General features: G+C 42.3%; 1 protein-coding gene across 1 annotated transcript; it reads right to left on the bottom strand.

Annotated features, from left to right (window-relative positions):
* Positions 1-1,294: 1,294 nt before the first annotated feature.
* CER1 (cerberus 1, DAN family BMP antagonist) lies at positions 1,295-6,314 on the bottom strand. Its single transcript, XM_006881289.1, has 2 exons — positions 5,802-6,314; positions 1,295-1,597 (listed from the first exon to the last, which is right to left on the bottom strand). Exons 1-2 carry the CDS (start codon positions 6,312-6,314, stop codon positions 1,295-1,297), a joined length of 816 nt encoding a protein of 271 aa, XP_006881351.1.
* Positions 6,315-24,199: the final 17,885 nt, after the last annotated feature.

Here is a 24,199-nt window from a genome sequence, read left to right as displayed (position 1 = left end):
AGGATCTTAGCAGGATGCTGCCTGCAAGGTTAAGCCCTTAAAGATTTAAGTCTTAGGCATGTTTTAAAAAATACTCCTAGTCAAGTGATGGGAAAGGCAATATACAAGAAGGGGTGATTAGACGTGAGCATTGCTAAGTAATGTTATAAAACAAAATGTGCATGAATGGTAGAATGAGAAACCTATAGGCTTTGTAAACTTACAAGTCACATAGTGGATCTCTCTTTGCATTTCAAGACAGACAAAACAAATAAAGATACTATGAAATATAGGAATAACACAAGACATTTCCAGAATGCTTCATTCACTTAAATTTAATACTTTAAAATATTCCAAATATTCTCAGATCTTGGAATGATAAAATTCGTGGAATAAAATTGTGTGTCTCTGGTAGCAAAAATCAGTCATTCAAACAGAAACTTCATGATCTATTCCAAAATGCAAGTGCATCAGGGATTTTATGTTACTTGATCCAGTTTCAAATTATTTAAAATTTCAATAATTCGCCATCTTCTTGTAAGTTTCACTACTATCTTTGATTGCCATTTAAACATGGTATAGATCATCTTTCTCCTTTCTCATATATAGGATCCTATTTGGCCATTTGCTGTTATTCCTCCATATCTAGGCAAAGCACTAAAGGCAATGTCAGCGTTCCTTCCTAAAGCTTGTAGACCTAACACTGAGCTCTTCAGATGGGGCGTATCAACAGCAAGGAACCACAAGCAAGTTCCTCTTTAGATCTATGAAAACACTTAACCGTTTTGATTGAGTCAAAGTCTACATCACTTAGGACACAAAAGCAGCTACAAGTTTGAGGAATCCTTTCTAAAAACATCTCAAAGATTTTTGCTGATTTTTTTTAACAAACTTTCAAAGAAGCCCATTTTCCCACATCTTGGTTTGTTTCTTTTTCTTCATCCTTAGATGAAGTGTAGTTACCAAAACTTGAAGACAAGAGATCATGGCATACTAGTCGTGGAAAGGGTTTTAGCGATTATGTAGCCCCATCTCCTCATTAGAGATGAAAATCGTGAGATGCCATGAGCATCTGTGACTTGGGGTGAACATCCTACAATCAGCAATCAGTTGTGGTTGACCAGCAGACAAGTGAAGACTGGAAGGCAAACCCCGAGACTGACAACTAGACCAATACCATTTCTTCTAGACAATGATAGCTTTTAAAGTCACCTTTCCCTTAAAAAGATCTGTTCCTGCCTAATATTTCCAGACTGAGAATTAGCAACTTCGTTGTTGTGCCTTTGTGTGTGGACAATCATAGTAGGATATCTATTTATGCTGAAAATCCTGGGATAAAGGAATCCTGGGCCTGAGAGCCAGGCAGCTCGAGGTGCCCATCCTCGTGGTCCGTCTTTACCTGGCACTGGCATTCCTCCACCAGCATCACGACCTTGACCACTGGAGCCAGACCCACGCAGTTCAGCTGCAAGTGCATCATGGTGAACTTGGTGGGCAAGCAGTGGGAGCAGAAGGTATTGGGGCCCTGCACGGCTCCAGGAAGATTAGCAGACCCACATTTCCCAAAGCAGAGGTTGTTCCGGACAACGGCTTTCTCACAGTCTTCATGGGTGATGGTCTGGAAGACAAACACATGCCCTCAGTTACCTTTAAATATTCTATGAGTGTGTGTGTGTATATGTGCAAACACTTTCACTTTTCTTTTTAAAAAATTTTTATTTTTTTCCTTCCACTAGTTAATTTGAACAAATTTTTTTAATTTCCCTCACCTCCCCACCCATCAAATTGTATAACCCAATGATTAATCCCCATTCTCCCCCTACACATCCACATTCCTCTGCTTCCAGCCTCTCCCACCCCTTCCTGGATCTTTATACTCATTCTACAATAACAGTTTTATGCAATATTTATCCTTGTCGGACTGAATTAGTTAACTCAGCATAATGCTCCCAAGTTAGGTAATAATTTACAAAGTCATTGCTCCTGCATACTGTATAGTATTCCATTGTGTGAATGTACCATAATTTCTCAATCCATTCGTTTGTGGTTGGACATTTGGGCTGTTTCCATGTTCTTGCGATGGTGAATAATGTTGCTATGAACACTGGTATACGCCAATGTTCATAGCAGTTTAGACATTATTTAATACACAGAATGCAGGAGATATAGACTATAAATTTGAAGATAATTTAGACTAAAATTCCAAAACTCTGCAACTTTTGATACAGTATACAATTTCTAAATGGTGGCGTTTACCAAGGTATAACACTGTGCAACCAACTCTCTTTGTTGAGTAAATCAAGATTTTTTTTTAAATCCAATTGCCATTGTTCTAACACTGTTTCAAAGTAATCGCACTTATGTCAGAGCAGAACTATGCTTCCTTGGCTTCCCAGCAGCTAATTTTCCAGAAGCAGATTTCAAGCCGTCCCTTCCCAGGCACCTTCAGGTGCACTCAAATCTCCAACCTCTCCGTTAGCAACTCAGAGCACTAACCATTTGCACAAACCAGAGACTCTCAGCTAATAAATTAGCTCTTTAGAAAGGCTAAGGCTAATATGTTGTAGTTGTTGTGTACTATCGAGTTGGAACCAATCCATAGTTGACCTTCTAGTGGGTTTTGAGAAGCACTTAATTGCAAGCAAGGAGATTGCCCATTTGATTAAAATAGTCTATTCGAAGCAAAGACGGAAGACTTCATCTCATGTATGTGAGGCATGTTGGGGGTGTGGGAGCAGTCCCTGGAGAAAGACACCATGCTTGGTGAAGAAGTGATAAAAAAGGGGGGACACGTCAAGGAGATGGTTGACACAGTGGTTCCAACAAAGGTTGTTGAAGATGGAGCAGATCAAGATTTCATTTTTCTGTGCACAGCGTCACCATGAATTAGAGAAGATTGTTGGTGTCTATCAACAGCAGCATTATTTAAAATCCTGTGCCTTAAAAAACTTTGCCCAGTTGGCTGATAGCAGTCAAGGAAGTCTCACAGCCAGCTCCTTATGCAGATAGTGGGTCTCACCTTTCCACTCACAGAGCATTTTGCAGAATATGTTTTCATTGTGCGCTTTTTGGTGATCACAGAGTAGATCAGAGCATCTGGAGTTTCATTATTTTCTATTCTGTAGGTTGTTTAATACATTCAAAGAAGCCTTAAGGTTAAAAAATTTGGCTGCCAATGGAAAAGGTTAGTTGTTTATTCATTTGTTTAATTTCATTCTTTTTTTTTGTGTGTACCATCAAATCGGAGCTGACTGGTATAAGAGAAGATTGTCCCTCCTTCTCCAGCAGAGCCTCTGATGGATTTGAACTGTGCACCTCTGGGACTGCAGTGCAACTTTTTGCCACTAGGTCACCACAGCTCCCAAGGTCAGTTGTCCAAATTCACCACCCACTCCTCAGAAGAAAGAACAGAGTCTGCTTCCATAAAGATTTACAGCCTGGAAACCTCTGAGTGATCCTACTCTGTCCTACAGGGTCGCTGTGTGTCAGAGTCCTCTCAGTGACGGGAGGTAGTGTTGGAGTAGTGGTTGTGAGGTATCTTCAAGTCGGAGCTCATGCACAGCTGACCCTCCAGTAGGTTTTCCAGGCTGTGCTTCACATGAGAGACTGCTCAACTCTCCCCTGAGGAGCTGCTGAAGAATTCAAACCCCTTGCCTTTGGGCGGACAAAGCAGCTTCTTAAGCCATCAAACCATCACTCCCTGGAGGTGGGTGTTAGCATATTCAAAGTTATACACACAGCAGCCAATCGAAAGACTGCTGATCATAATCCATCAACTCCCTCAATACCTAATGGACCTCACCAGAGTATTAAAATGCTAGTTTCTGTCATAGGGTGACATAGGGTATACGCAGTCTAATTTGGGCTCTGGCGGTGCAAGAGAAGTCTTGGTGATGTGGTGGTTAAACACTCAGCTGGATGCAGAAAGGTCAGCCTGTGTTTGTCCCCCCAGCCACTCTGTGGGAGATGCCACTGTGTGGCAGTCAGCTGCTGTAAACATCACCGCCTCAGACACTGTGTTCTCAGAATTGACTCAGTGGCATCAGTTGTGGCTTTGGTGTTTGGCTTTGGCGGGACATTCAGCCCTGCATAGCAAAATCATGACACCTATGTCTACAAACCATCACACATTCTCACCACATCACTGCCTCGGCTCTTACCCCATGCGCCTAGTGTCACAGGCTCTTCAAAGCCAAGCACTTCCATTTTAATTTAATAAGCAATCGTTTTCAAAATAATACTTTCAAAGGAAATTTGGTTGACTGGATTTTAGAGGCAATTTTTAAATTGCACGTGGGCCAACAGAATAGTCATTATTATTTAATAACTGACTTGTCATTGCTACATATTCTTGTCTTTTCAAGTTGGACACTTAAGCACCTTGCCCAAGGATCTCGTAATCCTGCCCACTTAATTGAGTAGCATGACTGGACCATAAATTTTTACTCTACCTTTTGGTTCAGTAATCCCTATTTCAGCATCTGGTGCCCAGACTGAAGACAGTAGAAAGCCCCTATGTATTGCTCTGATTGGTGTTGTTAGGTGCTGTCAAGTCAAGAGTAACTCAGGGTAACCGGGTTGTCAATGTTATGTGTCATCAGGTCAGAACTAACCCATCGCTGGCCCTCCAGCAGGTTTTCAGAGGCAGTAAGTAAATCACACAGGAGAAGATTGCCCATGTAGAGCAGCTAGTGGATTTGAACCACTTGCCTTTGGAATTGCAGCACAACTTCTTACACTAGGCCACCAGAATCCCCTAGGAACAACAAATGGAAACCTTGTCCTGTGCCATCCTCACACCTTTAGCCTGGTAGCCTGGCATTGATCACAATCACCAAAGACCAGCCAGTGAGATAGGAATGAGGAAATATGTGATATTGTTAAAGGAGGAAATGTAACTTCACATCAAGGCTTTTAAAAAAAATTGCACTTAAAAAAATTAAACTGTGCTCTTTGGCTACGGTAATATTTTAAATGACATGGTAACTTTTGAGAACGTCAACGAGCTTTATAAACCCACAGTGCAGTTAAAGGTGAAGCGTGTGGAGGTTCAGGGAGGGGTTCAGAGGAGCCCCAGATCCACAGGTGATGTTGCCTTGCTCCTCTAACTCTTAGGGTGCAGAGATTTGACTCGAGAGAAGTTCTGGTGAATACTTCCACTCCCCAGTTTTCCAACCACAAGTGTCACTTATTTTTCAGCACAGCTCATCCATCAAGTAAAAATTTAGAAATAAAATCCCATAGCACAAAGCTTTTTCCCGTGAGTAAGAATCACGATTGATATCGGAGAAGGTGCAGCCAGGGCGCTCCTAGGAGGCAAAGATGACAAAGCTTCCTCTCACGTACTTTGGGTGTGTTGCTACGACAGGCTGTTCTTTGGAAAAGGACATCATGCTTGAAAAGGTGAAGGATCAACAGAAGACCGGGAGACCCTCAGTGAGATGGATTGATATCGTGTCTGCAGCAATGGGCTCAAGCGTGTCAGAAATGTTAAAGATGACAAAGGTCAGGGAAGGGTTCAAATCTGTTGTTCATAGAGTTTCTATGTGTCATACTCAACTTGATGGCACTTAACAGCAAACGTGGCAACGCCATCATCCCATCCTTGGCACTTCATCCACTATATCAACAAGCAACGGAAAGGTTGCAAGGGGGCTGAGAGAATATGACCATGTTGTGTGAAATTCTGTGATGATTGCCTCAGGACCAAACCTAGGAGTTGAGTTGGGCCCAGGCTCCAGGCAGCTTCATCCTCTCCTCTCCCGCCTTCCCCGCTGTCCACCACGCTCAGGGACACCTGAGCCTCCACCCAGCACACATACCTGGCTGAAGGGCACTGTCCTACAGGTCTCCCGATGCACCTCATGGCTTTTGATGGGCAAGATGACTCCCTTCGAAGACGGACTCTTCCTGAACAGGAAGCGGTGCCAGAATTTCTTGGCCTCTGCCTGCTGAGGAGATTTCTCCGGGTGTCTCCCAGCCAGTAGGTGAGTGAGCGCGGGGGCCCCGGCCATGAGCTGCTTGCTGACAGGATCTTCAGGGAGATGCCGCTCACTCTCAGGCTGCTTCCGGAGCCTGTCAAACCTGGACAGCACCTTCCCTCTGTGTCCCTGGCTTTCCAAGGCTGCTGGGGTGGCCCCCACAAGGTGTGGCACCGCCACAAACAGATCTGGCTTCTCCTCAGCCTCGTCCTCCAGGCTGCCTTCGGGGTAGTCGCGGACACTCCCTTCTGCAAGTGCGAAGGAGAGAGAACCCTGACTGTGGTGGTCATTTTGGTGCTGTCCTGTCGACCCCAGAGGGAAGACCACCAGCAGTTGAAGTAGCAGGAGAGGCATGCTGTTAGGGCCCAGCCTTCTTTTCAGACTCACAGATGGTAAGGTCCAAGCAGAAGATCAATCTCTACTGGACTTAGAGTAAGGAGATTCTTTATATAGATACCTGATCTGTGGGATAGGAAGGCAGGTGTCCAAAGCCAGGCAAAGTAAACACATTTCTTATTTACTTACATTATCTATTGCTAATGGCATCCTGTGTCCACTTGGGTTTTGTGTATTTTAGAAGATCTCAGCGAAAGCCAGGACCCCAGGAGGTAATTAGCTGGCAGTTCAGCTGTCCTCTGAGATTGAGAGACCAGTAATGAGTCAAAACAACACCTCTTCTGCCCCAATTTCCCATCGCTGTCATTGGAAAGACCAGGCCCAACTAACATTGCTATCCACCAGCTTCAGTCAAGAAGTGACAAGACACACTATTATAGAAAAATACATCAGGTAAAAAATCGAAGGGATACACTTAGCAAATTCCTAGACCTTTGTGAAGACTATTAACACATTCGTGTTCACACACACACACCACCCTCCCCCACCCCCAAAAAAAGGAGTACGTCACTACTGTAGGGACCAAAAAGGAATAACTAGATTCACCACTCAGCAGAGAACGCAGGGTCCCTTAAATGTGGATTAGGAATTTTTTTTTCTTTTCTACGGTACCAGAATAAGGGGAATGCATTCTCCATTTCCATACAAGTAAACACATAATTCTCAAGATAGTCTCCTCCCAGTGCGAATCAAATAATGAGTTCTGAATTTCACAAGTGGTCAGATGAACTCTTTCAATTGTTCACAAATTTCCCCAGAAGACTCCAGAGGAACAGACACACAGCTGACCTGTCTTTGGGAAGGACTGAAAGATGTCCTTCTCAAGCCATCCTGTTGTTTTCTTTCATTCCCTTCCTCTTTCTTTCCACAAGAGCCAGACATGAGGACGTGGATTCCAAGAGGCAGGTCAGGTTTGAACAGTGCGGGACATCAACAAAGCTGACTGGTCAGCCTCTTTCCATTAAAGAATCCACATCATCTGGCCCAATTCTGTAGTAACTAATGGCCAAGATAAATAAACACGAGCCTTCTGGGATTAAAAAAAAATGTGTTAAATGGCTATCACTCAAAAATGTCATCTATTAGACAAAGATATGGGAAAGAAACACACCTAAAAACTGAAGCCCTAGTATTGAGTCTGGTCAATTTGCCACAACCCTCATACATTAGCTGCCTGAGGAATGCATCCAATGCTTGCTTACATGTCTCTCCTTTTTTATCTAATGGCCACATTCCTTGCTCTCATCATTCCTGATATTTCTGGAAGGCGTCCTCCTTTTTGTAGTGCCGATCAAGAATTTTTGCTTCCTGACAAACGGCTCATTGGAATCTGTTCCCCAAGCATTTACCACCTTCTTCTTCATCTCTTCATCCTTATTTGTCTTTGAGTGAAAGTTTACAAACCATGTTAGCTTTTCATTCACTGGTTCATAGGCATTTTGCTTTGTAACATTAACGACAACTGATTACTGTGATAAATTTATTATGAGATCCAAGCAAAATCCTTGTTTTATATTTCCTTTCCCCAACTTGTTGATTTATTAATTGTTACTGTCTTCCCTCATTCTTCCTATCCCTGCTAACCCTTCAAGACTGATGCTGGATGTAAACCCCTTTCCAGTATTTTAAATATCTGCTTCATTCTTAATAGCAATGAGTGGTTTCTAGGGGGGAAAGCCTTAGTTAGATAAGTCTCTTTGTCTGTAATAATGAACTATTTAAAATGTGCCATTATGTTGCCAGAATCCCATGGGAAGAGAGAAATTCCACTTGTAATAAATATGCTTAGAATCCATGTTATTGTTAACCAAGGCACAGCTGACTGAGACGAAATGAGAAACACCATTTGTCATTTGTTTTAACCAATATTTTTTCTTCTTTTTTAAAAAAAATATTGCCTGTCATTTGACTCTCTCAGTTCCCCAAGACAGTCAATGGAGGCTGCTTATAAATAGTGGTGTGGAAACCAACTCTAACACCTTTTCTGATTCCTCTGAATCTTTGAAATCTGTTGTCACCAGTCATAGTTTTTGTTGTGTACTGCTGAGTTGGAATCGAGCCGTAGCTGACCCTCCAGCAGGTTTTCAGAGACAGTAAATCGCATGGAAGGGGATTGCCCATTTTTCCACTGTGAAGCACTTGATGGATTTGAATTGTGTGCCTTTGGGTTGGCAGCACAAAGACCCCAAAGGATTTCAGTAAGACAAGTGTGTAAGACCTGTTTCCTGTGCTAGGGGTACTTTCACATACTGGACAGGAAGTGGGGCCAACACAGGACTTAGAGCCATTATGTCGGTAAGTCTGGATGTCTTTTCAGAGCTCACGGTGGGCTTGGGACATGACAAGAATGACTATAGTGTCAGTTTCTCTGACAGATTCAAAAAGGAACTAAGAAGAGCTCTTGTCCTCTCTGAGAGAAACCGTTGTTGGGTGCCACCGAGCTGACTACGACTCTATGAAGAACAGACTTGAAATATTCCTTATCCAGCATCTTCATCATAGTGATTTCTGCCGAGCTCAAGAGACTGCTGCAATCACTGCGTCAATCCATGTCATTGAGGAAAACTGAGTGTGCATGCTCTACTGAAAACTCCAGTCCTAATTCAACAGAAGGTGACTAGGAAAGGGAAGTCGTTGGTGTTAAACAAGGCGGCTGAGGAAGAGGAAAAGGAATTGAGCGTCAGATTTGTGAAGACGTCTCTTCGCTGCGTCCTCATCAGTGCATCACCTTTACCTAAAAAGTAAACTAAGGAATGGCAAGAGTCACCCTGGAATTCCCATTAATAAAAGCAAAGCAAAACAAAAACCTTGAAAGAAGACAGACGTATTTCTTCTTTAAAAAAGAAAAAACAGATGACACAGTTATATGGTATTCCTTTCACCCTCTAACCAAAATTTTGTTTACCCAAAACCCCAAATTCACACACAGTGCTCTCAAGTAGGAATCAACTCATAGCTGAACCTCCTGTGGGTTTTCAGAGGCTGTAAATATGTAAGAGGAGAGAGCCCATCCTCTCTGAGAGTCACGCGTGAATTCAAATCACAAGAGAGGTACTGCCTTTGGGTGAGCAGTGCATCTCCTTACCCACAAAGCCAGCAGAGATTATTCCAAAACTAGAGTTAGCGTCTATTGCCCAGTGTTTCCCCCGACTTCTTTTAGCTGGACCTTGCTCCCCTGAGCTGCCCCACTCATCGGACTCATACACTCATTGACATAGCGCTAACTCTGTACTAAGCCCCTGAGATAAAATAATTAGTCCAGACCAAGCAGAGATTGACCCAGTTCAGAATTCCCAATCTGAGAGTCTGGTTTATTACAAAAGGTCCCAGTGGTGCAATAGTTACAGCATTCAACTGTTAACTGAAAGATATGCAGTCCGACCCGACCAGAAAGGCCTGGGGATTGGCCCCTGTGAAGACATCAGCTCACGGACAAGTTACACTCTGTCATTGCAATTGACTGGACAGCACACAGAATATGTGAAATAACAAAGGAAAAATGTGGGCAGGAGCTATGCTGATCAGGACTTTGCGGTCACAGAGACGTGGGATCCGCCTGGCTGTATCCTGGCGAATGGAGGTCTGGACAAGAGGCAAACAGAGAAGAGGTCTAAGAGAGCCTGTACTCTCCTCTCCAGCTTTCCTCCAGCCACTCCAAGGTGTCCTCCCTCCTGACCCTGCCCTGGCCACAGGGAAGGCCTGATGACCTCATAGTAAGGAATGGCATTGCCAAGCAAAAGGCATGGGTTCGAATCCACAAGTTGCTTCACAGGAGAAAGATGGACAATCTCCTTCCATGTGATTTACTGCCTCTGAAAAACTCGCTGGAGGTTCAGCTGTGTGTTGCTTTGAATTGCTCTGACAATACAGAGAGAAATAAGGTGACACATTCATATGTTTTCTACTTACTTGTTGAGCTAGACTGTAATCCAGGCACTGTGGGAGGCAGTGGAGACTACAAGTGAATATGAGGGACAGGAACATTTCCAAGAGCTCACTGTCAGTGTAGAAAGCAGAGCTCACATGTGTAGTTAGCACAGAGACAAGGAAGAGGGGACCTTTGTAGCAAATTAAGTATGAAAAGCTCCTAGTTCATGTGTTTTAAAAAGAAGCATTTCAACATTGAGTGGTAGCACTGATTGAATTGCACTCTTCCCTCCCAGGATATGCAATGAAATCTCAATTTGCAAAGTACATAACATGCTGGGCTGAAAACGTAATGCAAGGTCTATAGTTCGAATCCACCAGGTGCTCTGAGGGACAGAGATGAGCTTTCTCTTCCTGAAGAGATTTTTAGCTTTTGGAGATCTGTTAAAGAGCCACTACAAATCAAAATGGGCTCAAAAGCAGTGAGGGTTTTTTTTTTGGTTTGGTTTGGTTTGGTTTTGCTTGTTCCTAGAATTTAAAAAAAAAAAGAGCTGTGGTGGTAATTAGTTAAGTGTTGGGAGACTAACCAAAAAGTCAGCAGTTTTAACCCATTGCATGGGAGAAGGTAAGGCAGTTTGCTGCCTGAAGCATCCAGTGTGGGAAAGCTTGAAGGAATTTCTGCTCTGTCCTGTAGGGTCGCTATGAGCTGGAATAGACTGGATGGAGAGGGTTGGGATGGGTGGGGGTGGGGTAGGGGGCTGGGGATGTGGGCGGGGTGCGTGAACATAAACTTAAGATTGTTTGGAAAAATTTCCTTTTGTGTGTTAACAAGGTCATATCAGGCTCACATAGACTCTACGCCTTTTCACCTGAGTTATGTGAAGATCAGAATAGACACACACAAGCACACACACAAGGGAACACAAGAATAGACACACACAAGCACACACACAAGGGAACACAAGAATAGACACACACAAGCACACACAAAAGGGAACACAAGAGTGCCCGAGATCAGCTATGAGCCAAGGAACCAGGAAGCGCCTACAACTATGAACCCGGTAGGAGTCTACACAGGTGAGACCCTGGTCTGAAAGCTGAACCTCCTTAACTGTGATAAAAGAAATTTCTGCTCTATAAACCGATCCACCTGGGATGTTTCCCTTACAGCATCACTGAGCCAGGTGGCAACAGACAGTTCTGGAGACAACAGGAAGGGGATTTGTATTCCAATCAATCAACGATATGTGTTATATTGGTACAGACAAGTCACCAAAGGAAATCTAGGGCAAAGCCATAGTCAAAACAATGCAGGCCAACTCAAGGCAGGCCACAGTCACTGCTGGTGAGAAAGGTACACAACTCCCAAGGAGAGGTAATAGTTTGTAAATATATTTACTCACTCACTCACTTATCAACCAGATTCGCTGAGAAGGTGTGGACTAGTGTGAGTGGGGCAAATCCCCCACGATGTGATAAGGAAAAGTTCTGGCCAAGTGTGGAGTTGGTGGAGCAGCTTGAGCTTCTGACCGCTCCCACCCTCCTCCTCCTTCTTTCCCCTCCCTTCTGGGCACCTAAAATGACCAAGAGGGATGAGTAGTCCCTATAGTCGTCCCTGCATACAAGCAAATGAATGATACAAATAATTGCTGAATTACCCTGAAGGCTGGAAGTTCAAACCTGCCAGCCACTCTATGGGAGATAAGGCATCATTCTGTAGTAAAGATTGGCAGCCTGGGAAACCCTAACGGATAGTTCTAGTCAGTCCTAGAGGGTCCCTGTAAATCAGGATCAACTCAGGACTCAGTGACAATGAGCTGGGTTGGGTTTTGAAGGTCCCTGGGTGGCTCTGAATGTTGGCCGTTTGCTCGAGAGGTCATACCTGTACATCTGGTTCCAAAAGGTCACCTTGAGTCAGACTCCACTGAGGACAACTAGCAACATTGGTTCTGAAGTATGAGCACAAGCATTTAAAACGGGGCTTCAGACAGTAGAAGAAGGCCAGGTACAAACCGTGGGTGATAAATTCTTCTCTCTAAGCAGGTGTTTTACTTTAATTCAACATTTCCCCCAAGTTTCCCTTTTAGAAATCACAGAAAGAATCAATATGGCTGATACCCTGATGTGAATTTCTAGTTTTGAGAACAGTGAGGCAGTAACTTTCTGTTCCGATAAATTACCCAACTTGTCGTATTCTGTTAGAGAACTAAGACAATGTCAGATGGGAAAGTCTCACATTTTACCATCAAATCGTGCCAATTCTTTTTTCCTTTCTACTCTCCTCACAGCATCCTATGCTTTTGTGTCTTCACAGCCTTCACTTGGTTTATTTTTTGCCTCAGTAGTAATTTTTCAACATCAAGAACAGTTCAACATCAACAGAACAAAAATCTTCACCACTGGACCAATAGGCAGCATCATTACAGATGGAGAAAAGATTTAAATTGTCAACAGTTTCATCTTACTTGGATCTACAAGCAATACCCTTGATAACAAGACTCGAGAATCGAAAAGATATGTGGAAAAATCTGCTGTGAAGGACTTCTCCAAAGTGTTAAAGAGCAACAATGTCAGTTTAAAGACTAAGGTGCACCTGATCCAAGTTATGGTCTTTTCCATGACTTGCTTTGCATCCCAAAGTTTGACAATGAATAAGGAGTCATCTGAAATTTGGACAATAAACTTGTGATGTTGGAAAAGAGTGCTAACTACTTAATGAAGTGCCAAAAGAACAAACGAATATGTCTTGAAGAAAGTGCAACCATTGCCACCAGTGATCCTTGGAGGCGAAGATGGTGAAAATTTATCTCACATATTTTGGTCTTCTTGTTAGGAAGGGCCAGCCCTTGGTAAAGGACATCATGCTTAGAAAAGTGAAGGGTCAGTGAAAGACAGACTATCAACAAGATGACTTGGCGTGGTGACCGTGACAATGAGATCACAGAGATGATGCAACGGCACTGGATAGGGAAGAGTTTACGTCTGTTGTTGATAGGTCACTGTGAGTCATAGTTTACTCAATGGCACCTCATAGAAGCAGCAAGTCGTGTTCATTTTTATTATTTAGATTTTAATGGAAGTTTATAAAGAACTTGGATTTCCATTCATTCATCGTTGCACATTTTCCTCCCTGCCCGCCGCCTCCTGCCCAGTTTGCTTTTACTTTGGAAAGAAGTTTCTTTCATCATTATGTTCCTTCTTAGTTCTGCTCTTTAGAAGTTCTGCAGACCAGACTTGACTTGGGTATTCCTGTGTGTCATATATCCGCCACTGGTTCTGCTTTATAGCAAACTCTAAGACAGTGTGTCTCTTCCTAATCAGGGTGAAAAGACATTTCAAGGTCAGGGCAATGTTTTATGGGGGCTGCATTCTTAGAGACTTTAACAAGAGAGATATTTTTTAAAAAAATATTTTTTCTGATCCTTTTTTATTCCCATCACTTAGGAAGTTAATGAATGCTTGATTTTAACATACTAAACTCAATAAAAAATGCATACAGGAATTTCTGATCTTGGTCTTTGTTGCGATTTCCTTTCTAATAGGTACCACTTTGTTTAAAGAACTTCAACTGAAACTGGGAAGACTCAGAATAAAACGTAATTTTTAAAAATTTTTTTTTTTGGCCAGCCTGCCTACAGTTACAGAGGGCGTATTGGAACTCTGTGACACTACAGCCTCGGCTTCAGGGTAAGTCTCAGAACCCAGTAACACCAGCCACAGTCTCAGGGTTAGTCCGGGAACCTTGTGAGACTAGACACACGGACTCAGAGGTACATCTCGGAACTTTGTCACACCAGCCGCAGTTTCCAGGGAAGTCTTTCCCGACGGAAAAATGACACTCCTAGCAAAAGCAGTTCATGCCAGAGAACTCAATGTGTGTTAAGTAATTTTATGCGGCTTGTAAATTGCTTTGCTCCAGTTGGAAGATGGGGGTGGTTGTATCACAACAGAAATAAGTGCGGGGCATCTGTCTGAAAATCTTTCCCCCTTTGGCCACCTCACCAGTTTCTGCTTATACAATGCAGGCAGCTTGGGGGAACCATATTGTCCCTATAAGCCCATAACACATGGACAAATGATTAAAAACACATGGAAAACAGTTCCACAGCGAAGCTAAAATTCAGATGGGAATGGAAAATCAACTTGCAAAGCTTTCAGCTGACTCAGGGCCAAATGGAGGACAGAATGCAAGGAGGAGTTGCCAAGAGAGAGGGCAGCTGGGGAAAAAGCAAGACAGAGAGGGGAACCTGGAACAATGACACCTTGTATTGACAACCTTTCTCCGCGGCTCTCCAAGGGAAGGAACCAAAATCCACTCTTTGGAAATATTAAAAGTTTCATTTCATGAAAGATTTGAGACAGATTTATATTTTCTATCCTCCATAAATAAAGATTGGCTTGGCTTTCTTGGCAACACGTATGTAGAAACATAATGTTAAGTACCCGTAACATAAATATTAAAATATTACACATTTTCTCCTTGGAGGTGCAGGAATTAAGGAACAAGGTGGCATGGGACAAACTGTGAAAAATAGTGACAATAAAATGCAAACGCAGAGCAGAATTTTCCAGCTAGCCGTGCCTTCTGCCATTTACCTGGAACTGAGTCCAGCCAAGTTTGCCATAAAGCTTACGTTCTTAAGTTTCATTTGCAAACACAGTTCAACTCTTAGTTCAAACACGAAACCTTTAAGAAACCTGTTATTTGTTGTCAGTCGCTATAGTGATTCTGATGCATGTGATACATGAAGGATGAAGGTAAAGAAAATGCTAATCGGAAGTCGTGGGCTCAGATACAACAACTGTGCCTGGACGTCCTTGCTAGTCCTTACCAGGCCTCAGCTTCTGCGCCCCTGAATCCTTACTTCCTCTTTCTTCTACACACTAGGCTGCTTTTCTTCCCAGGTGTGTGCTGTTGTTGGCGCTGTACAATCCAAGTGGCTCCCAACAACAATAACCTCATGAATAACAGAATAAAATGTTCGGTTCTACGTTGTGGTCCATAGGATTTTCATTGCTGGTTTTCAGAAGCTGATCATCAGGTCTTTACACCTAGTCTTAGTCTTAAGGCTCTGCTGAACCCTATTCACTATTATCACAGCATGCTAACCTCCACAGGTGGCTGTGCGTGAGCGTGAGCTGCATTGCCCAGCAGCTGAACCAGGGTCTCCTGCATGGAAGGTAGTCGGCCAACAAACCACCAGAAACCCACTATTACCCTGATTAGTAAACACAGACCTACTCAGTGCATGCAGCACTTGATTGCTTAAATCCTGAATCCAAAACAAAACATTGAAAATGTGGTTCCACAGCTGAGTCACCCTATCACCCAACCCATCACTCTATCACTCACCTCATTAGCAAAGCAAACAATCCTTTCCGCCATGTGGAAACCTCTCTTCTACTTTGTCTCTTTTTATAATGACATTTGCATATCTTAAGTCATGTCTGAAAGCAAGGCATAATGTCGCGTTTTAAAAGGGTTCCCCTAGTCATCTGGATTTCTCCACAGACTGAAAACATTTCCGTGTTATACAAAGTCTACACATGTCCCAGCACATGGCTGAGTTCTCCCATGTCTACACATGTCCTAACATGAGGGTATGTTCACTTGTATTATGGAACCTTAAAGCCCCAATTTTCCAACCCCAAGCTTTCTCTCCCTGCCGACGTTAGCTGTGCTGAAGACAGGCTGTGTTTGAGACCGTCACCCTTTTCCAAGTGCAGAAGATGACTGTTAAGGCCATAAGCACTTCCTCCCCACATATGTAACATTTAACAAGGTTTAAGAGTGCCTATGATATATCAGACATAGGTTTATAGCTTCATATTTCATTTTCACAAAAATTCTTCTAGGAAAGAATTATTTTACCCATTTTCTAGATGAGGAAATCTAAATTTGGGGGATTTAGGGATGTCTAGTTACTAAGCAGTATGCATAGCTTCTGAGGAGTAGTCTATGGCTGCATGTCTAGTACTATTTTTATGGCATCTTAGATACGTTGGGGAAGCTCTCCTTGCCAGAAGGCAGGAGCGTGGTGGTGGGAGTGCAGGAATCGTGGCAAGCTTTTGGAGTCGACTGCTTTTCCAGGAATGTGTTTGACGTGCAGGTGGTCTGTGCGTTGCTGTACAGAGGTAACTCGTGGTTGCTGTGATGCTGAAGCCTGTGACAGTGATGTGCCAATTGTGGTAATGGACACCCGATCGTGGTAATGGACAGTGTTGGCTGGAGCTTCCCGACTAAATCAAGCCTGGAAGCAGGAGCGGCATCCACTTCCGAAATGGCTTGCCTCTGGAAACTCTATGTACGAACAGTGCTCAGGCTGTTAGTTCATAGGGTCTCTATGAGTTGTCTATGACTCGACGGCATCAAACAACAACAACAAGAAGATACGGTGGCATTTTACTTTGGTGTTTGGCATCCCGTGAATTCTGGTGTTTTATTTTGGGCTTTGGCTTTTCTTTTTACTCAGGTTAAAATCCTTTCTACTTTCTCTTTTGACTTCCTTATTAATCCATAAATTACATAAGTTAGTGTGTAAACATTTGGACATTTTCCAGATATATCTGCTAAGTGATTTTTAATTTCATTCCTTTGCAATTAGATAGCATACTTTGTATGAATTAAATACATGAAAGTGTATTACAACTTGTTTTTATGTCTCCTTATCCTGCTTTGGTCAATGCTCCATGTGTATAGACAGGAAAGTGCATTCTGCTGGTGTTGGGTGGAATCTTCTACAAGGATTATTTAGGATGATTTGGTGAAAAATGTCCTTCTTTCATAGGCAAATTTTATGTGGATCAGGTTTAGCAAGAAAAGCATTCATGTTTCTGGCTACAATTATATATGATTGTATATAACTCTTTTCCCATTTTACAATGTATATGTCTTTTATGCCATGGATTGCAGTTCATTCAATGTGACAGTGCTCTTCCCACTTCCGCCCTGGATTTCTTGATTTTATTTGTCCTCCTTTCCTGCTGCTTTGTGAATTTCTGAACCTTTGGGGTGGGATGGAGGAGGGTGTGACAAATCCTGGCCTTGTTTTCAATGGCTGATTGCAACAGGGAGTACGTTCCTTCCCCTTTGCAAGCACATCTACAAATAAAAAATGGCTGAAAGTTGATCCAGGGGTGATTTCATTTCCAGCCTGAAGGATGTCAAATGATTCCACCAGTTCTTTCAAACCAATGAGCCTGGTCTGGTCCTGCCCCAACTTACCCAGGACCTTCTGTTGTGATCCTGACCTGAGCAGTCAGGAGTGATAGCCAGGAGCCATCTAGAAACCACCTAGGACTTCCTGTCTCAGGGTGGTGCAGACTGTGGTTTCCAGGGTCCCTAAGTCATTTGGGCTAATTGTTTCCTTGAGTCTGATTTCCATCTTCCTTTGCTGTGGACAGGAAAAGATCAGCAGGGAACTGATCATTGATGGCCATAACTGATTATGGGCCATGAAGTTTGTTGTTAGGCTCTAATTCTCAGTGACCTCCTCATACAACAGAACGAAACAATGCACTTTGTCCACCATCTTCACTGCTCCTACCAGGATTGAGGCCATTGCTGCAGCCTCTGTCAATCCATTTCATTCAGTATCTTCCTCTCTTTCACTGACCCCTCTTCTTTGCCAAGCACACGGTCCTCCTCTAGGGCCGGCCTCTCCTTAGAACATACCCGAGGTGTGTTACAGCCATGCTCACCGTCCTCCCTGATAAGGAACATCTACCTGGCTGTCCATCTTCCAGCATAGATTTATTTTTTGGTGGTCCGTACATGGCTGTCCATGCATGTATATCCACAAGTCAAAGGCATCAGTTGATGTGTCTTTGCAATTCTATATGTTCTTCCTTCTTGTTTTTTTCCCATCTTGTAGTTTTATGCTTTGTATGCATGGTGTACCTGTTTAGAATTGTCTTCTTAATTCCTTAATCATTAAGAAATTACTTTCTTCGTTTGTGGTGAAATTCTTATCTCTAAAATCTACTTCATCTGATATTCCTAAACCCGTTTCAGCTTTCTTTAAATTAGTTTTAGTATGGTCTTTTTTCTTCATTCTTTTAAGATATTTGTGTATGGATAGTTAAAGTGAGAGGGCTCCTAGTGGTACAATAGCTTAAGTGCTTGTCTGCTGACCAAAAGGCCACTGGTTTGAACCCACTGGTCACTCTGTAGGAGAGGGATGTGGCAGTGTGCTTCTGTGAGGTTCATGACCTTGGAACTCTATGGTGCAGGTTCACTTTGTCCTGCAGGATCTGTGAGTTGAACTGGAGTTCATGTAGGGGCTTCATTTTGGTTTGGTTCTGTTTTTGGTTTAGACTGTGTTTTCCGTAGACAGTACAGAGTTGAGTGTGAATATATTTCTGTCTACAGAGTAAGTTGGGATTGATTGCCTATCAAAAAATATAGATGAGGTTAGAAAGAAAAAAAATAATAATACAGTTGGGGATAGAGGCCAAAACTGTGAACTTAGATGTCATTGCTTCGGAAGAGTGTTACCGGTTTCCATGAGGCCTTTAACGGAAATGCCGGCTGATCTTGGTTTAGTTTATCTTAAGTCAAACGCCAGTTTATTGCCGACCAGAATGTAAGACCCATAAAAACTGTTCAAAATGAACAGCTCTCTGTGTAAGTTATGAGGACAGTAAATTCATTTCCTGCATGGCCCTGTTCTGGGGGCTTGTAAAGTTAATTTCAGGATCGCCCCGGTGCTTTGCACGTCACAGATGTCCAGACACTCTGCCTGCCCAGCGCTTCTCGCATGACTGATGGCGGGAAGGCCGCGGAGTATCAATAGACCCGAACTATAAATTTTAAAAATCTGTCTGATCAGCTTTCCCTTCCTCTTCATCTACTGTATAAATAAGTGAGTTAAACTCTGAAGGAGGCACGAGGCAAAGGCTTGAAAAATGTGTCTCGGATAAGTCAGATAAATGCCAGCGACTAAACCAACCATTCACACCTGACTAAAATAAGTTTAATAGGGTGAGCTTTTACAGCATTTTTTATTGAGATACACTTCACATAAAACCAACCATTTTAAAGTGTGCATTTCAGTGGTTTTTAGCATGTTTGCTATATCAGGCAGACACAAGCTAATTCCAGAACATTTTCTTCCCTCCGAAAAAGAAACCTTGTACCTATGAAGAGTTAGCCTCAATTCCCTCCCTCCCAACACACATTTACCTGCTTTCTATCCGAGGAGGTGCCTATTCTGTGCATTTCATAGACATCCAATCACACAATATGTGAACTTTTGCGTCTGCCATTTTTACCTATTGTTTTCAACCGTAGGCTGAATCTTGCCACAATCCTCATTGAGAGGTTATTGACATTCATAGAGAAAAACCATTCCCTGACTGACTTCAATTTCCAACATAGCTGAGACACAGGTTGCTTTAGAAAGGAAAAACTGTTACAAAATCAACTAACTAGATGAAAACATTTTACGTACTAATTTGGTTTTGGAGACAAGAAATATGTGTCGCCCTCTACCAATAGCACTTTGACCTGATTGTAATAAGTTCAACAAAGCATCCCGTTTCTTAATCAGGAGAGAAAGGTAACAAAAGACCTTCTAAACTGTTTGTACCTCCAATTGCAAAGAATAAAGTAATCAATGATGTCTACTGAGACTTCCTCCCTAATAAAAGGCTTGAGGCTAAAAGCAGGTGTTAAGAAGTTTGCATATCTGAGCTATGCTTTTGTTGTTGTTATGTGCCATCAAGTCGCCTGCAACTCATAGCGACCCTACGCATAACAGCCCTAAATCCTGCCCCATCCTGGGCCAATTTCACTGTCTCTGACACACCCATCCCGATTACCCCAGTCATGAATCAATCCACCTCAAAGAGGGTCTTCCCCTCCTGCGCTGGCCCTCCACCGTCCCAAGCATGATGTCCCTCTCCAAAGACCAGTTCCCCCTTACTACATGTCCAAAGTATGTCAGATGAAGCCTCAGAATCTTTGCCTCCAAAGAGCAGCCTGGTTTAACCCTCTCCAGGATGAATCTGTTTGTTTTCTTGGCAGTCCAGGGTACATTCAATACTCTTCTCCAGCACCACAGCTCAAAGGCATCAATTCTCCTTCTGTCCTCCCTAGTCATTGTCCAACTCTCTGATGCATAGCAAGTGTTTGCAAAGACCATGGCCTGTATCAGATGCACCTTAGTCTCCAGAGTGACACCATTGCTCTTCAGTACTTTGGAGAGGTCCCTAACAACAGACTTTCCCATTGCAATGCATCTTTTCATTTCCTGGCTGCTAGTGCCAAGAGTGTTGACTGTGGAGCCAAGCAAACTAAAACTGTGAACAATCTCAATCTCTTCACCATCCATCCTGATGCTGTCAATTGACCCAGTGGTGAGAATTTTTGTTTTCTTGATATTGAGCCTCAATATTGAAGGCTGCAGTAGTCCTTGACTCTCTGCAGCAAGTGCTTCAGGTCCTCCTCAGTTTCAGCAAGTAGGGTTGTGTCATCTGCATAATGCAGATTGTTGATGACTCTTCCTCCAATCCTGATGCCACACTTCTCCTCATAGAGCCCAGCCTCCCGGATAATCTGTTCTGCATATAGGTTGAAAAAGTATGGAGATAGGACACATTTCTGACATACACCCTTCCCAATTTTGAACCATGCAGTGTCTCCTTGCTTTGTTCTGATGACTGCCTTCTGGTCCAAGTATAGGTTTCACACTAGTACAATCAAGTGTTCTGGGATTCCCATTCTTCTGAGAGTCAGCCACAGTTTATTGTGATCCACACAGTCAAACGCCTTTGCATAATCAATGAAACACAGATAAACATTTCTCTGGTATTCTCTGCTTTCAGCCAAGATCCATCTAACATTAGCTACAATATCCTTAGTACCAAGACCCCTTGTAAAGCCAGCCTGGACTTCTGGCAGTTCTCTGTTGATGTGCTGCTCTACTTTTTTGTGATATCAATGATATTGTTCGATAATTTCCACACTCTTTTGGATCTTCTTTCTTTGTAATGGGAACAAAGATAGATCTCTTCCAGCCAGTTGGCCAAGTGGTTGTCCTCCAGATTTCTTGACACAACTTGATGAGGACATCTAGGGAAGCATCTCATATTTGTATTCTCTCTAGTATCTACAGAGAGCTCTGGTGGCCTAGTGACAAGAAGCCGTGCTGCAATCCTGAAGGCACACAGTTCCAGGCTACCTGCTGCTCTGGGAGAAGGATGGGCAATCTCCTCCCTTGAAGATAACTGCCTCTGAAAACCCACCAGAGAGTCAGCTATGGGTCTGTTCTGACTCTGTGGTATACAGCAACAACACAAATTATCTGCAGCATGTAGAGCAATGTCAGGGTCAGTGTTGACACTCCATATTCAACATCTGTTGAATAAATGCTGGATAGAGGATGGAAATAATGTAACTAAATGCTGGTTGAACCTGTAAGAATAAAAGAGACTTCATTGGGTTTTCTCACCCATCTCTTCTTATTACAATGAATAAAATAATTAAACATAAAGCCCATGTATAGCTAGGGGAAAATTTAAAAAACTGTGGAAGCAATCGACCAAAAGTAGAAATAAGTATGTTTTATTAATTGTGATACACCAGATACAGTACATTTAATATGCTGCCTTGTTGAAGAAAATGAATCAGCACCAGTTTATGGTTTAAATTACTCAGAACCATAGTGTAGTTAAAATATATGCATGTATTCTTCTTGGCTGTCTTAAAAATAAACAAAACCAGAAATGTAAATAAAGACTGCTGAATTAATTTTCATCAGTTTTTGGAAGAAGGTACAATTTTTATTGTATTTTAAGCTTGGTTTTAGCAAATATATGCTGTGTGGTTTTCAAAGGCCAAAAATCCGATGGTTCTGAAAGGCTATACATGAGTTAGTGTTACAATTCGCAAAGAGGAAGTGGGCAAAGTTCAAGTCCTTTCTGTTGATCTCCTTTCTGGGACCATAACTGGCCTTCATTCCCTCCTACACAGCCTTCTCTTCTTTCTCATCCTCTCCTATAATCTTCATTTCCATTTTACTCTTTATTCCGTATCTTTTCTTTCTTTCCTACCACAAACTGCAGCCCGACAGCAACAAACCAAGAGAGAAGAAACCATGCCAACAATTTTCTTCCTGTCTCCGCTTCCCCCATCCAAAGACCAGTCATGAGTAAGGAATGAAGGTCATAACTGCTTAGCACCAAAACTTGCCTGACTTTTCCTTTGTATCTTCTTTCAACTACTTGGACTTTACAACTAAATAGTGTATGTTATGAAATATTTTTAAAAATTCTTCTACTTTATTATAGCTGTTCTAGTTATAAGTTTTATAATTTTATAGTTATTGTGGCTACTTTTTAGTTGTTATGGTAAAAATAAAATTTTGTCTTTATGCTAGTATTTTCAATTATACCTAAATACTTTCACTGCAGAAATGTATACCAAAACTCTCATGCCGACTGGGTTTGTTTGGTTTTATAGTTTAAGAGTTCCAGGAGGGAGGAGTTTAAGAGTTCCAGGAGGGAGGAGTTAACCATGAATCCCTCATTCCTTGAATTTCTGCTTTCCCTCCAAGGGCTTAATTCTTTCAAGTCACCAACTTGTTTCCTCTGTATCCTGAAGGTCCCCTTTCCACATTGTAAAAGTATATCAGAAGGAATATTGGCTGGAACTGGTGTGGGAATATGGATTTGACATCTTTGGGTTAAACACAAGAGAATGATCGTGTGACATAGGAAAGCTGTGTGGTCTACCGGCCTCCAATCCATGATAAGGTGCCACCTGACTCCATCTTTATGATGTTTGGATTTAAGTAAGAGGCGCAGGGTAGGCAAAGCTTGGTCTGCTTTTCAGAGGATTACTTAGGACTTGTAGGTAACTTAGAGGATCCTAGCAACAAGAATTAGAACATTTGACCCTTAACCCAACCACCCTGTAAACTCTTCTATTAATCAAAAGTTGGTTATGAACCAAAATAAAGGAGGCTTGTCCTGTTGGGAATACCTTAAGTTGGACTGATATGCTTTCAACCATCTGGTTTTATGCAAAGTGTTAAGAGAAAACATGTACCCAACTCAGTCTGTCTGAGAACCCATATTGAATCTTCAGTTGCACTGATGTTTCCAGAGAAGGCTGTCACTCTCACAGACACACCTTCCCTGCGTAGGAAATGAGGAAAATGTTGGATTCACTATTTAAAAAATCAAGTTCCAATTTCCTGTTTCTTATAATTAGAACCTTAATTTCAGAAGAGAGTTGTAAGTCAGTTGAAATAAAAAAAATAGATAAAGTTCCTTTACATTAAGAGAATCAAAATCAAGTTAGCATGGTATTTCTACAAAGATTAAAGATTCAGGGGCTCAGTCAATGAGAATGTAGGTTTTTCTTAAAATACAGATTCTTCTCCCCCTTTGTGTTATATTTTTTGATAATCTACACAGTTCACTCACACAATTCTCACTAAGCAATACTTTTCTTCCATATGGCAACCATAATCGTTTATACTTTCCACTTTAAACATCCTTGAGAAATGCCAGTCAGTATTATACAGGCTTGGAAGCAGGAATAGCAGCCACTTCAATAAACAACGTATCTGTGGAAACTGTATGAACTTTGATAAATGTCAGTAGTTATAGAAAGTCTTCAGGCCTTTCGTTCATAGGGTCACTATGAGTCATGCTTGACTTGAAGGCAATCAACAACAACATTTATACAGGCAGGCGAGGAGAGGGTGGTACTTCAAATTTCTCATTGCTCCAGAGACACACAACTACGAGCTTTGGAATGGTGCAATGCTAACACTCTGATGTGCAGAGGAGATGCGTTTAATGAACAGTGATGGGTAGACAGATGTTGGAGGGAGCCCCTGGAATACAGAGCTTTACAGATGAAATTCCATAAACTAGTTCTCCCATCTAAAACCTTCCTTTGACAATATACCTTTCAAAAAAAAAATTTCCCCTTTTTATCCACAGCCTTTAGTCTCAAGTGTCAC

This window comes from Elephantulus edwardii, unplaced genomic scaffold (genome assembly GCF_000299155.1).
Source record: "Elephantulus edwardii isolate Elephantulus edwardi_28Jun2011 unplaced genomic scaffold, EleEdw1.0 scaffold00014, whole genome shotgun sequence".
NCBI lineage: Eukaryota > Metazoa > Chordata > Mammalia > Macroscelidea > Macroscelididae > Elephantulus > Elephantulus edwardii.
The sequence above is the reverse complement of the archived record's forward strand: the minus strand, read 5'-3'. Positions and strand labels throughout refer to the sequence as shown.

What these genes read in the sequence shown, in the direction of transcription:
- CER1 (XM_006881289.1), bottom strand. Translation starts at nt 6,314, where the DNA reads ATGCCTCTCCTGCTACTTCAACTGCTGGTGGTCTTCCCTCTGGGGTCG. An exon ending in GGACAGTGCCCTTCAGCCAG is followed by an intron (nt 1,598 to 5,801) that starts GTATGTGTGCTG and finishes TTTGTCTTCCAG; the next exon opens with ACCATCACCCATGAAGACTG.